Source organism: Penicillium manginii (assembly GCF_028828005.1).
Source record: "Penicillium manginii strain IBT 31320 chromosome Unknown utg000002l:1.0-5564898.0:1.0-5567710.0, whole genome shotgun sequence".
NCBI classification, from domain to species: domain Eukaryota; kingdom Fungi; phylum Ascomycota; class Eurotiomycetes; order Eurotiales; family Aspergillaceae; genus Penicillium; species Penicillium manginii.
Window position 1 is genome coordinate 1809077 of NW_026643103.1, and position 13970 is coordinate 1823046.

Genomic DNA, 13970 nt, shown 5'->3' on the forward strand with positions numbered 1-13970 from the left:
TTGAATGAGCTCGTCTTGACTGGTATATGTCTAAATGTAGTTTGGCACAAAGTTAGTAAGGTTGTTGAAACCATACTACGAGATTGATTGAAGCTCTAGCTACTATCTCTCACTGGCTGGGAAACATGTTGAATATTTGGATAGGCAATACCGAGGTGTTGTACCCGATGATGCACAGTATCTTCATAATCCGAATCATGAACCCGTTCGAATAGTCGGCTACCCTCGGAAATACTATGCGGAAGCTTTATCCCAGTCATGCGTCGAGGCCGAAACACTTGGAGACCACGTGTAACGATTCTTCTCACTGTACTTCGCGCCAGGGTATTTCACATAATGGACGATGCTGTCGAAGGACAAATCGCCCTCAGCGAACTTCGCCCATGCGGTAATTGCAATGTGCCCTGAGAGTTGGTCGTTTAATCCGAGAAGCCACCACTGGCAAAGCGAGATAAGCTGGCTTGGGACAATCTGCTTCTGGAGCCTCTTGCCCTCTTGAATGTATTCGCCGAGTGACATTTCCGCTTGTTGAGGGTGGTGATTTTCTCCAGGACAATCGCTTGTTGTGCCTGAGGATTCCACGGAAACTTTCCCTTGAGTTGGGTCGAGGCTTGAGCAAAGTCGTTCAGGACAGCTTCAGGAAGCGTGTCTAGGAACGATCTGGCTTCTTTAGAGGTTCCTTGATACAGTGCCAATGCGCGGAGCTCATCGATATAGTTCTCTGTATAGCCATGATAGAGCGGAATGAGACGACATGCTTGGATGTATTGGTTGACATTTTCTTCCGGCTTACCGGAGAATCGGGGTTGAAATATCCTCGCATCGTGTTGACGGTGGCTAGAGCGGGTGGTTAGAGAGGTCTAGGACAGATCAGAATGATGGGACTTACAAGTGATGTGATATCGCAGCTTCTGCTGTTGTTGGTTGTTTAAACTTGGAAATTGGTAGCACTGACTGAGGTAGAAAGTGCAAGGAGTTGGTGAACTGAAAAGAAGAAGTGAGAATGGAGAAGAGAGAAAGAGAAGAGAAGAGAGGAGAGAGAAGTGAGGATGGAGAGAGACAAGAGGGAAGAGGGGATTGGAAGAGGGAAGGAGCGAGGGTGAGGGTAGTGACAATGGAAGGTACTCAGGCGAGGAAGGCACGTCACGACATGGTTGCCTGAGGTAGATGCCTACTGCACTATATCTCAATATAGTACAATTATGGAACACAGATGATAATGATGAATGCCTAGCTAAAGAACTAGATGTCTCAATGCGGACTGATAAGTATATGCCTGAGGCTGCTGCTCTTAGGCTCTTCGAAGGTGGTGATGTTCCAAGGTTGTCGATCATGAGAAGCTAACTGTGTCCAAGGTTGAATATGGAAAGATGACTCAATTCGAGAATTCGAGAAGGTCAAGTGAAGTGATGCAATGTTGAGTCGTTCTTACCTACGTAGTATCAAAGTCCATCTGGACCTGACCTATCCGCGGCAGTCCCCATATAAAACCATGGTCAGATGCTAACCCTACCCGGCAACCCTATTGTTTACTGGTACCCTATAGGGTAAAATTACAACGCGAATATAGGAATATTGATAGAGTTACCACGTCACACATTCCTTTGAACCAAGAAAAATTATGGCAAAGCTATCAAATAGGTTGCATTTCTGTCATTGTGGGTATTGCCTTCACATCCTACGAAATCGATTGCCCACCACAGGAGTTCAGAACAGCAATTGCTAAGCCGACGCCGGTATGTACCCTCCGGAAGATGCCATTTGGCTGATATTGAGCGAGTGATCTCCCCCATTATCTCGCTGTACCCTGACAAAAGTTGTTTATCTAACGCAAATATGGCAGAACCACCAGCAACAGTCCCTCGACCTGCCCAACGATTTCCAAGAGGAATTTCGATAGCAATCAAGGCCTTACCACGTCTCTTTCAAAAGAAAGTTTACCTTCAAGATAATTATATCCCACCATAAGCCAATGCCAAAGGGTTCTGGTTCTTGAATGAGCCGTCGACCGAGACCGAGCTGGATGATCGACCCACAAATGACCGGATCAACGAGCAGACGACAATGTCTCTGAATCCCTGCCGAGAAGGCCCCAAGTACCCATCGGACATCAAAAAGGTCGGAATTGGAATGCGGCTAAAGTCCATGTTGAAGATATTCTTCACCAATAAGGAGTCAGTAATTTCCCCCAAAGCTGACTATAAGGGGTAACACCATTGACTGGCAAACAGCAAATGCGTCGGTTGCTACGAAGACACCCGGGCCAATAAGCTAATAACCGCGCCCTGCGAACACCGATACTGCCATCTTTGTATACGCAAAATGGCTCTTTTCTCCTGCGGAATAGAACCCAGTTTCCGATCCGGTGCTGCAAACAAATCATTCCCGTGAATCGTATCTCGTCGGCGCTAAGCACGCGGACGAAGCGGCTTTATACTTCTCGAGTCGACGAGGAGGCGGTGCCACTAGCGGAACGCTTGTATTGCCCCCAAACCAGCTGCAGACAATTGATTGTCAGAAAATACCAGAAGCCCGGCGCCAAGTATCAGAAATGTCCTCGTTGTCGCACTTTGATATGCTCCGAGTGTCGAGACCTAGCACATGCGGATCGCGAGTGTGTCGAAGACCCTGGATTGGCAGGGGTGCTGGAAGTAGCGCGGCGTAATCACTGGCAGCGATGCTTTAGTTGCCATGCCATGGTTGAAAAAATGGAGGGATGCCAACATGTTAAATGCCTACTTTGTCATACGGAATTTTGGTAAGTTCGTTGTGGATTGGACCTGGACTTTACTCACGCTCACTGTTTAGTTATGCATGTGGACGATTGTGGCCTGGGTGTCATTGCGATCAGGCTGCCGAGGTTGATAATCGCAATGCTACTATTTTGGGAGAGGACCGGGATCTCGCTCTTGCTTATGTTCTGGCCGGTATGGATCGCGCCGCGAGGTAAACTGCCGCCAGGGATCATGATGAGCAGGAAACGACCGAGTAGACTCAAGGGAGGCAATGGTTGGTTGAAAAGGGGTCACATCTGCTGTGAACACGAACTCTACGGATCTGGTAAAGATCAAGCTGGGAGATCTCACGGGTACTGAGGGAGTTGTGGCTGTTTTCCAGGAAAAACTTCATATAGATCAAGGGCTAGTGGCCATCTAGAATGGTAGGATACAGGAGGTATAGTGCAAAAAGAAACCAATTTTGCTCATCAGTTCAGCCAGGTAATATGCATGGATATCAGTAATCGTAGAAGCCCTTACCGGACTTCTTTCCAAGCCAGCCAGCATCGACCATGCGGCGCAGAAGACCAGAGGGCCTGTACTTGCTGTCGCCGGTTTCCTGGTGCAGGACATTCATGATGGCAAGGCAAGTATCGAGACCGATGAAATCCGCAAGGACCAAGGGGCCCATGGGGACATTGGTACCGGTCTTCATGATGTTGTCGATATCCTCACGGCCACCGACACCAGTCTCAAGGCAGATCACTGCTTCGTTAATGTAGGGCATCAAGATACGGTTGGCGAGGAAGCCGGGCGAGTCGGCAGAGACGGAGGCCACCTTGCCCATGCGCTGGACAAACGCAATTGCAGTATCCATGGTCTCCTGAGAAGTCTGCAGACCACGAATGATCTCAACACCCTTCTGGATAGGAACGGGATTCATGAAGTGGGTTGAAATCACTCGTGATGGGGCTTGCAGATCCGTCGGGTCTGCGGTGGTAGCGGCCGCAATCTTGGTGATGGAGATGGAGGACGTATTGGTGGCTAGAATGGCATGCTTAGGCGCAATCTGGGCAAGGTTGGCGAATATTTTCTGCTTGAGGTCGACAATCTCGGGAACGGCCTCGATCACAAAGTCGACTGATGAAAGGTCGTCCATCTTGGTACTGGCCGTAAGAAGGCCGCGGGCCGCATCGGCGGCTTCTCTGGTGATACGCTGCTTCGAGACATCCTTCTCGAGAAGCTTATCTGTGACATGGAAACAACAACGTTAAGTATTAGAATCCTTGTAGGTGCAAAAAATTGGAACAGCGGACCTATTCGGTCTTTATGGTGGTGGGGTTGAATTTACCAGCGAACTTGAGACCCTTGTCCAACGATGCTTGTGAAGTGTCAATCAGAGTCACAGGGACTTGAGCCCTCTGCGCGGCGACTAGAGCAATTCCGAGGCCCTATTTCTCGTTAAAATCCCCTAGATTCCAGTCCAGGGCCAGAGACATGAGACGAACCATTTGACCGGCACCAATGACACCGAGAGACTTAACCTCGGCAGCGCTGGCCACGCTTGTAGAGCTGAAACCGCGGGCCACTGTTGGGCCATTGCGACAGACCGAGCGAAGAGAAGAGGCGAACATGACTGTGAGTGAAGTAGAAGGTGATCAAGAGTCAAAGACGAGAGAAGGAGCAAAGCGTCTATAGATATTCACGTGTTTGTCCTAGTAATTCCCGACGTCATCGGCTATCCTCGGCTGCGGCGGTGAGTTCGTTTCTCCGAATCGCCGAGGCGGTACGAAGCGGCCGAAACGCGGAACAGGAACGCGCTTGAACGCGTCGCCCGTTCGAGTTACATTTGTGAAGTGAAAGCTGATTGCGATATACACCTATCCCATCGCCCACCATGGAGCAGGAGGTTGTTGCTCTGGGTCATGATGTTCAGGTCGTAGACCCGGATGTGCGTGGCTACGTTTACAGCCTGGTCACTGCCGTGAGTGCCACTTCCCCAGATCGCCGCAGTAGGAGAGTTGAAGATTGGCTGACAACCCTCATTTTAGCTCGGAGGTTTCAATGGCGAAGACGCAGATAAATACGTACTGGGAGATGATGCCTTGGCATGTCTCCGCGATATCAAGCGATGGCTGAAATTATACGATGAGAAGAACAACCGAATGGACGTGGCTAGATGCTTGGGAGAGGCGAACCTGGTGAACGGTGATCTGCTTCCAATTCTCTCGATTTGGTGGAATACTGGACAAAAGAGCAAGCATATGACGAGAATTGCACTGGCGTGTTGTATGTCACGCCCCTACCCAACATCTATCTGTTTCATCGTAATCCTGAACGAGCTAACATGAGCGCAGTGGAACTTCTTGTGCCTTTGACATGGCCGATTGAATTCCACAGCCAGATGACCGTCAACCACCATCGCCACACCCCATACATTCAACAAACTCAGGTCCAATACAAACGTGGTATTCTCAAGCATGGTGGATCGAATCTCCTCCGTGCCGCCATCCGAATTGCGCTACCTAGCATGGCGATCCCCCGATCTGAGCGCGAAAGCCGAGAGGAGGGTATTCTGAAGCTGATGCTTTACTTCATGCGAAATGTTGCGATCATCTCGACAAATGCGCGGCTCGCGGCTGAAGGCGAGGAGGAGGAGACTTCGAGATCGGCTACGATCGACGCCTTTCAAGAACAGGATGCTTTCGCCCTCATCTTGACCATGTGCTCGAATGTCGGAGAAGACTTCAACATGCAGGATGTGGTCCTTCTGGAGATCCTGTTCCATCTCGTCAAGGGTGTCAACGTCGACAAATTGTTCATGGAAGAAGATCAGAGGAAGGCCAAGCGAACCGATGAGTTGGGCGACTTACTGCAAAAAAGAATCTCTCGTCCGAAGAGAATACGCCAAAAATGCCCCTACCCGACATGGTCGATTCGGAACAATGATCTGGGTGAAGCGCGACGATGCGGGCAAAGTTTCCACCGTCTCTGGACAAGATGTTTTGCGGGATGACCAAACCACTCTTCACAAAATGGATCAAAGCAAGAAATGGAATAAGCCCCAAACTCGTCGGAAGAAAGAAGATGCTGTCCAAAACAACAACTTCAACATGCCTGCTCACCTCTCTGCATCGGCCTCGAAGAATCTCAGGACGTTCGTGGAAGAGTTCCTAGATTCTGGCTTCAACCCTCTTTTCACCCATGTCAGGAAGGCCATTGAACGTGAAGCCGAACGAGTTCTGGAAATAAATTCTCGTCAGTTTTTCTACACCGTTGCCTGGTTCCTTGAGGCAGAGCGTGCACGACGCGCGTCCCAACTCAAGAAACGCAACCAGCAAGGGAAGTCAGCCAAAGACACCGAACCAGACAGCTATGGCTTGGTGGCCGGGGTATTGAACCAGGAGACCTTCATCACTCTGAACCGGTCTATGCAGAGTAGCTTCGACAACAAGGAATGGGACGATCTGAATGCCCAAATGCGATGCTTCACCCAAATTCTTCTCACAGTCCAAGAGATGGCTGTGTCACCAATTGAAGAGGACCAAGAAATCGCCGAAAATATACAAAACCGAATCTTCTATGAAGAAACAACCCACGACAGAATTCTGGCTATTGTCCGCGGATTCAAAGATCAAGGGTTTGGATATCTGGATGCCGCTACTGAGCTTTCACATGTCTTCCTGCGAATGCTGGAGCGATACTCAAAGGACAACGCGGACATGCAGATTCGATCTAAGCGCAAAGCCAAACGAAAGAAGAAGGCCGAACAACTAAATGGGCAGGAAGGGGCGGAAGATGAAGAGCAGAACTCCGAGGATGAGGAAATGGAGGACGCTGCTCAAATCACCAAAGAACGAGCTTTCGATTTTAAACGGTTTGCAGCCAAGTTTTGCACCCAGAATTGCGTGGACACATTCGTTGCTTTTACCGCATTCTACAAAGAGCTGAATTCGGAGCAATTGAAACGTGCCCACCGCTATTTCTATCGCATTGCATTCAAGCAAGAAATGACTGTTTTGTTGTTCAGGTTGGACATCATCAACCTTTTTAATCGGATGATCAAGGGACCTGGTGCGATGGACAGCAACAACAGGTCGGTCTTCAAAGAGTGGGAGGAATTGGTTCGACAAATCCTTCGCCGCCTGGTCAAGAAAATTGATCAACGCCCTGCCCTGATTACCGAACTGCTCTTCAGCAAAATGAACTCAACTGTTTTCTACCTCGAGTATGGGCACGAAAGACAAACATTGTCTACAGTCAAGCGACCGCCAGCAACACTTGAAATCTTTTCAAAGGATGCGACAACATCTGAAGCAAAATTGGGAATCGTGACTGGTGCACTTGTTCTTGATGGGCGGACAGACCTCGTGAAATGGGTCGTTGATGTTTTGAATTCTGCAGCCTCTGAAAGAGAGGACTGGGAGACTCAGGACGCGGCTCGTCATGCAGAGGACCCTGAAGCTGGCAATGCACCCAACCCACTGATCCGTATGTCTATGATTGCCTCGATTACCGATTTATTATCAAAGCTAACCTTGCCATAGCCGTCAAACCGCAAGATGAGTTTTGTGCGAACGCTATGTTTGCCAACGCAAAGCTTCGTCTGTTGCTGAATGAAGTTGGATTTGAAAAACTTGGAGTTGAAGATGTACCTGGTGCTTCTTGGGTTGTTCCAGCGAGAATGGGCTCAACTGAGCTCCGGGAGGCTGTATCGACACTCAACAAGTCCATGCTGAACCCAATCCCCGAAGGAAGCACTGAGGATCCCCGGGAGCAGCTTCGCCGCAAGAACACGGGCTCCGCACGAGATAACCTTGACCAGGGAACACTCGACATTAACTTCGGAGATGACTCTGAAGGCGAAGATGTGGTTCCAGAAGGAATTCTCTTCCCTCCGAACCCACGGTCCAAGTCTAATGCACTAGACGAACTAAAGAAAAAACGCAAGAGCAAGAAGAAGGACAATTCTGAGAAGGAGCCCCTTGGTGATGATGTTCTTGAGGCACGTCGCGATGCCCGGCTTTCAAATGCATTGGCTCGCCAGGCCAAAATCAAGAGTGACCTTTTCATCCATGCCAGTGACGAGGAGAGCGATGCCGACGGTGACGCGGAATTCTTCCGTCTCGAGGAAGAACGACGGAAGAAACAAGCCGAGAACGTCAAGAAAGCCTTGTTGACTGGACGATTAGAAGAGGACGGCTCAAAGGGCAAGAAAGCGAGTGCACGCAAGCGCAAGAGCGATACTGGGAAATCGGCTGCGACTGGTGAGCCGAAACGCCAGCGTCGCGGATCTGAATCCGGTGGCAGTGATGCTGGCAGTGATGACGACGATATCCTCATGGCAGATCTGGAAGGCGAGTCATCTCGCTCACGGGAAGTTGACACTGGCAACGCTACCCGAGACGATGAGGACACTCCTCTTACATCTGCAGAAGATGAAGATGAGCTCGACTTTGATGATGATTTAGTTTTTGCTCGAGACCGGAAGTCAAAGGCTGACGCTCCCGAGACCAACGTAGATGAAGACGAGGAGGATACGCCTGTCGTGTCATCCCGCCGCATGCGTGGAGGCTTTGTTATCGAGAGCGATTCCGAGTAAAGCCCCTGGATGATTTTATGATGACCTTATGAGGCGTTTGGCATTTGAAAGCGGCTGGGACAAAGATTGGGGATACCTATCTAAGTAGTTTCGAAGTTTGTATATTGATATTCTTTTTGCAATTATCTTCATCCGTAGATGTCTTATGAACTAGTTCGTACCCCATGAGATACCCATAACTCCTATTTCAAGGTCCTATGAAGAGCTTTCCTGCAAGGATTTGATTATATCAGAGACTGGCCATCCCGTCCGAGAACCCCAGTCTTTCACGCCGCTGATGATATCCCGGAATTTGTTCTGGTCTCGAAGCCAGCATCCACCTAAAGTGTAAGTCAGTACCTCTACCATAGGCGCGGCCTGCGACGAGACTTACAAAATGCAATCGGACCAAAAGAATTGATCCATACAGCTTGCGATTCGCTTGAAAGCGCCAAGGCACAGATCTCAGTACTGCGGCTCTCCAGCTCGCGATTCAATTCCGTAATTTGTTCTAAGTTATCGATCACTGAAATTGCTTGCTGATTAGGCTTCGAAAGTCTCAAGATAATCATTGCGGTTTGGTAATATTGAATAGCCGCCGCTATGTAGATAGTATCAGTCAATTAGCAAAACTCCCTGAGATCCATCGATAATAACTACGTACCATGCCAGCCATGAAGAGTACCCATGAACGGGAAAGCTTTCTCGCCCTTTTCGGCTAAGGTGTGATTCAAAATAGGCGTAAAGGAATGAGGAAGGCTGTGTTTCCAAGTTTCCAGATTAACTTGGTCAAGCAAAAGCTGCTGTAGAGAACTCGTACCATCACCGAAGCATCGATTGATGATTTGTCCAAGGATGATGGTAACAACATTCGCGTATTCGTCATCAGTGACTGGATTTCTGGGAATATGCTCATCGGGTAGCTCGATCATTAGCTTTCGGCGCTCGATTAGCGCGACGGTGATGTCTTCTCTGAGATAGTTCCAGAATGCAGCTCGGGCTAGACTTGATAGCGAATCTAAATTGATCGAATTGCTGGCCAATATGGAATAGCATCCCTGCAGATGGCTCTGGGAGCTGAGATCTTCTGGTCATTTTTCAACATGTCATATTAGCAAACGGTCCATTGCCATATATGGAGAAGTAGTTTTTCTTACGTGAAATGATTTCAAAGGAACGCAAAAGGCATATTGCCGCTAGCACCTCGCCATTCGAAACGACATCTTCAATATTGCGCGTGATTTGCAATAAGTATCGCACACTTTCAAGATGATAAAATTCGGCCACATCAGCCAGAGATTCGGAGCTGGAATTATGCAGACTGATTGCAGAAAAGGCTAGGATTGCGCTCAAGAGAAGCGGACTAGATCGCGCTTTCACAGGCACCCTATCCGTGAAATGTCGATGGCTGTCATTAAGGTCATACCAGGAGGCTAGATGGTCTTTATAGTGTCTGAACAGACGGAAGACCTGAATGTCCTGGAGAGCATTCTCTGGGATATCCGTAGATACGAAATTGAGGTTGCGCTGGTGATTTTCTACCTCAACATCGTTGGAAAGATGGGAATGGAACTGGGGTGAGAGTGTGACTTGATCGAATGGACGCGAGCGAGACTCTCGCTCTCGCTCGGCCTCACACGACTCGCCAGGCTCTCTAAGCCATTGAGCTTCGTGCTCGCCCAAGGGCCATTGACACTCTCGACCTTGGCAAGGTGTACAACTGGGTCGCACCCCATCGCCTTTTTCCGGGAATTAGATATCAGAGTCGTGTGATCCTCATGCCTTGCTTCACTTACATCGCACCCGGCGTCGCCGGCACTGGACACTTTAATGTGCACGCATGTTAGATTTGCTCCTTTGCAGGGATATCACTCAACCTCACCAGCCTTCCTAACAAGTTAGCTTGGATCTAGATCATCCACAAGGATATGATGAGGCAATAAGTGGGATTTGGAGGCCCTACGGTCTAATTTGAAGGGGCGTGGCATTTCAACCCAGTGGCCAGTATGGAAGAAGTGGATTGAATTGAAAAGCGAAAAACGAAAAGCGAAAGGCGAAAAGCGAAAAGCGAAAAGCGGGGTAGAACTAGGCCATTTCCTAATTGGGACAGCTGGGGTAACGTGCAGCTGAAGTATATAAGGCCTCTCAATCCCTGTATCCGACATGAGAAGTCCCATTCAATTCAAATGATGCGGTCAGTATTAATCCCGACCCGACGGAGTCAATCTCTTTCTCTCTCTCGAGCAATGCGATCTCTTAGCACCATCCGGAGTTATCCTAATGCTATTAAACCGTCCACAATTGAGATACAAAATGGCCAGCTTGGCCCGAAAAATCTTGAGATAGCAATCAGAAGTCTCTATCACGATGGCTTGGTTGTGGTCAACGATGTTGTGCCCCATGACATGCTCGATCGTCTGAACGAGAAGATGATTCAAGATGCACACACCCTTTTTGCACGCAAAGAGAACAGTCCCTTCAACTACAACCCAAACAATATCCAGCAAGACGCCCCTCCAATGTTAAAATACTTCGAGTCCCAGATTTTCATGAGTTTGTCCCCATCAATCCAACCGCCAGATAGATACAAGGATACTGACACGGCAAAGATTCGATCGCAATCCAAATCACATCAACCGCACTGGGTCCCCGACCAAAATGGACATTCTGTTCCGGAAACACGGCCATGCCTCCTACTCCAGAATATCCACCTGCTTCACAGCCTGTGCACTCTGATGCGGACTTTCAACACCCTGATCACCCATTCGCTCTGGTCATCAATGTCCCACTGATCACCATGACACCTGAGAACGGCTCCACAGAAATATGGCTTGGAACGCACCGCGATACCGGCCTCAATGTCCAGGAGGGTCTCCATGGCGAGCGTGCAAGCGGACGTATCAAGGCTGAAAATTTGGAGAAACAGCGTGCTCTCCGACCACCCTGTCAGCCTGTGGTTCCGAAAGGCTCAATCGTTATCCGCGATTTGCGACTTTGGCATGCGGGTATTGGAAATCGGACAGAAGATGTGCGCGTTATGCTAGCAATGAGTATGTTAAGAACGGTTCTGTTCGTTTTTAATTAGGTTCGTGTTGACTAACGAGCATTTGCAGTTCATTTCGCGTCGTGGTATCGGAATCCAATGAAGTTGCAATTCTGCGACGACATAAAGCCACTTGTGGACAGTCAAACGGATCTCGAAATTCCAGTCGACTGGGAATCAGAGGGGAATGTCACTCAGCAGTATCTGAATAGGGCCTTTGGGAACGCATATGACTTTAGCCAAGGCCGCCAATAGTGCAGAGTTGACGGTAACAGGAGAGGTTCTTCACGGGTTTGGTGTCGTGAAACATTGGTCCTCTAAGAAAGTCCATATGTGGGATAATAGAAGCTGAGTTAGGGCTATGATCTCCAGTTTGACAGTTGATTATATCTGTCAGCGATCAAATACTCTCCTTTCTTTTTCTTTTTCTTTTTCTTTTTCTGCTTTTTTTCTTTTCTATGGCATTCGCTTTTTGTTCACATTGTTGACGTAGGTACAGTGGGACCGGCCATATTCTGCGTGATAGGCAAGTTTATAGGTTGACATCTAATCCCAACCAAAATACCAATACAAAGCTCTGAGAATAATCATCATTTGGCCCAGATCTCCTTCGGAATACTCATATGTATGGTCGCATTCTCAGATTAACTCTGTTCCATAGGATTGGACGACCGCAAATACGAGCGCCGATCTGGCCCGTGCACTTTCTGCAGTACAAAGAGTCATAAACCCCTCTTCTCTTCTCACAGCACCGGTCAGAAATCTAAATCTTGAAACTTGAAATGGCAATGACAGAAAAAAAGACCCTAACTGCATCGTGCCATTGCCGCAATGTCCAGTTCACCGTCAGCATTCCCATGGAGATTCTCCCCTTGAAAGTACACATGTGCCACTGTAGCGTTTGTCGATACACCTACGGTGCACCATGCTGTTTCCATGCCAACCTACCTTCAGGAATCGAGCTCGAATTCACCGCGCCCTCCAGCTTGGAAAAAATGACCGCCTATTCCCTGCCAAGGTCGAACACAAAGACGTACTTCTGCAGCACCTGTGGTTGCTGTATTGGAGGACGCAACGACACATGGACAATATCCACTGCGGTTTTCGACGCAAACAGAGATGACGAGGGAATATGGCTGTATAACGCACATATGCTCCCTGACTCTGCACCAGATGGCGGTCTCGCAGCGGTGTTCTCGGAAATTGACGGACAGCCACTAGAGATCGACGATCTGGATGGTCGGGCTTTGCCAGATGTCAGTCTTCCCAAGGAATTACAAAGCAACCAGAACGAACTTCGCGCGGAGTGTCATTGTGGTGGCGTTTCATTTACCATCGCCCGACCTAGCGAGGAGTTCACCGCCAGTCCTACGAGTAAAGACTGGCTTTCTGATATCGATAAGAGTAAATGGCTCGCTTGTATGGATATCTGCGATGACTGTCGCCTGGTTACTGGGACGAATGTCGTTGCGTGGATGTTTGTTGCACGAGATCATATCAAACCTCGTCTACCGAAGGATCTATGCATCGGAACGGCGAAGGGATATCAGTCAACTGAGGGTGTGAATCGCGTTTTCTGCGGCGATTGTGGTGCGACGGTCTTTTATTATTGCGATGAAAGACCGCATATCGTTGATGTATCAATGGGAATCTTACGTGCACCTGAAGGAGCCATGGCTGAGAATTGGAGCGTGTGGAGGGCTGGGCGCCCTGCGTGGCCGGAAAATGGAATGCGATATCATGCGGGATTTAGTCGTGCGTTGATCGAGGGAATGAAGAGATGGGGAGCTGAGCGTGGGCACCCGCAGGAGTTTAAGATTCCATGAAAAGGCTATACAATGGCAATGGGGTATGGTACTGATAGCTATTACTAGTCCGATGTATAGTTGTCCCACTGTGGCTAATAATCGCAGTCACAAATGCAGTACCTTCTCAAAGACTAACTTCACCTTTGGTCACTCCTTTCTTGTATACCCACCTCCCCCCCCTGGGTCCCTATCTATACACTACATATGTAGTATAACTAGTAAGTGCTTTAATTCATCATATGGAAACAACAGAAGAGGATAGCACATTCAATGTCTATTATGATAGAGTGGCTAGACATCGTAAACCGTAAGAGAGATCTCCTCCATCATATACGTATCGGGAATACCACTAGCTCTCAACTAGTTATCATGGTATGGATGAGTACGTCTGGGGGTCGTCGCACTGACCCCTGGATACCAAATATCATCCATTTTTGTTGCACTGACAGACCGCGGTACCATTCTAACTCCCCCAGGAGTCCCCTGATGACTTCCATCCCGCGCCTCTAATTTCCCATGATGATACCACAAATTTCCATCAATCGCGTAAATCGTAATATCCCCGAAGTGTGTATTTGGTAGAGTGGATTCGTTGATATGGCGTGCTATAGTTTGCCAGGTAATCCCTTCCTCATAGCCCTTTTTATGGACATAGATCGCCATGACTGTCGTACTTTCTCCCTGTAGAAAAGGTTCAAATTAACTGTGCCCCTATTGCCATAATGATTGAATTGGTCTGGCTTCCTACCCGAGATCTCGGCTTGTTCTCTTGTATCTGGAGATTGATCCAGGTGATTTGGCCTTGTGGACCCGAAAGCGGT

General features: G+C 48.7%; 7 protein-coding genes across 7 annotated transcripts; 3 read left to right on the forward strand and 4 right to left on the reverse strand.

Moving 5' to 3' along the window:
* Nucleotides 1-234: 234 nt before the first annotated feature.
* N7533_001932 (uncharacterized protein) lies at nt 235-519 on the reverse strand (the record flags this gene model as incomplete). The annotated part of the gene is made up of 1 exon (XM_057098582.1): nt 235-519. One exon carries the CDS (start codon nt 517-519, stop codon nt 235-237), a length of 285 nt encoding a protein of 94 aa, XP_056963718.1.
* Nucleotides 520-1952: 1433 nt separating this feature from the next.
* N7533_001933 (uncharacterized protein) lies at nt 1953-2147 on the reverse strand (the record flags this gene model as incomplete). Its single annotated transcript, XM_057098583.1, has 1 exon — nt 1953-2147. One exon carries the CDS (start codon nt 2145-2147, stop codon nt 1953-1955), a length of 195 nt encoding a protein of 64 aa, XP_056963719.1.
* Nucleotides 2148-3234: 1087 nt separating this feature from the next.
* N7533_001934 (3-hydroxyacyl-CoA dehydrogenase family protein) lies at nt 3235-4351 on the reverse strand (the record flags this gene model as incomplete). The annotated part of the gene is made up of 3 exons (XM_057098584.1): nt 3235-3965; nt 4069-4168; nt 4226-4351. 3 exons carry the CDS (start codon nt 4349-4351, stop codon nt 3235-3237), a joined length of 957 nt encoding a protein of 318 aa, XP_056963720.1.
* Nucleotides 4352-4614: 263 nt separating this feature from the next.
* On the forward strand, nt 4615-8319 carry tof1 (putative DNA repair protein (Tof1); the record flags this gene model as incomplete). Its single annotated transcript, XM_057098585.1, is given in 5 exon segments — nt 4615-4701; nt 4769-5006; nt 5075-5608; nt 5619-7208; nt 7265-8319. The coding sequence occupies 5 exon segments, from the start codon at nt 4615-4617 to the stop codon at nt 8317-8319; spliced, it is 3504 nt and encodes a 1167-aa protein (XP_056963721.1).
* Nucleotides 8320-8514: 195 nt separating this feature from the next.
* Nucleotides 8515-10034, reverse strand: N7533_001936 (uncharacterized protein; the record flags this gene model as incomplete). The annotated part of the gene is made up of 5 exons (XM_057098586.1): nt 8515-8639; nt 8693-8899; nt 8963-9385; nt 9456-9870; nt 9936-10034. 5 exons carry the CDS (start codon nt 10032-10034, stop codon nt 8515-8517), a joined length of 1269 nt encoding a protein of 422 aa, XP_056963722.1.
* A 510-nt stretch (nt 10035-10544) lies between these two features.
* On the forward strand, nt 10545-11596 carry N7533_001937 (uncharacterized protein; the record flags this gene model as incomplete). The annotated part of the gene is made up of 3 exons (XM_057098587.1): nt 10545-10851; nt 10908-11348; nt 11412-11596. The coding sequence occupies 3 exons, from the start codon at nt 10545-10547 to the stop codon at nt 11594-11596; spliced, it is 933 nt and encodes a 310-aa protein (XP_056963723.1).
* Nucleotides 11597-12336: 740 nt separating this feature from the next.
* On the forward strand, nt 12337-13167 carry N7533_001938 (GFA family protein; the record flags this gene model as incomplete). Its single annotated transcript, XM_057098588.1, has 1 exon — nt 12337-13167. The coding sequence occupies one exon, from the start codon at nt 12337-12339 to the stop codon at nt 13165-13167; it is 831 nt and encodes a 276-aa protein (XP_056963724.1).
* Nucleotides 13168-13970: the final 803 nt, after the last annotated feature.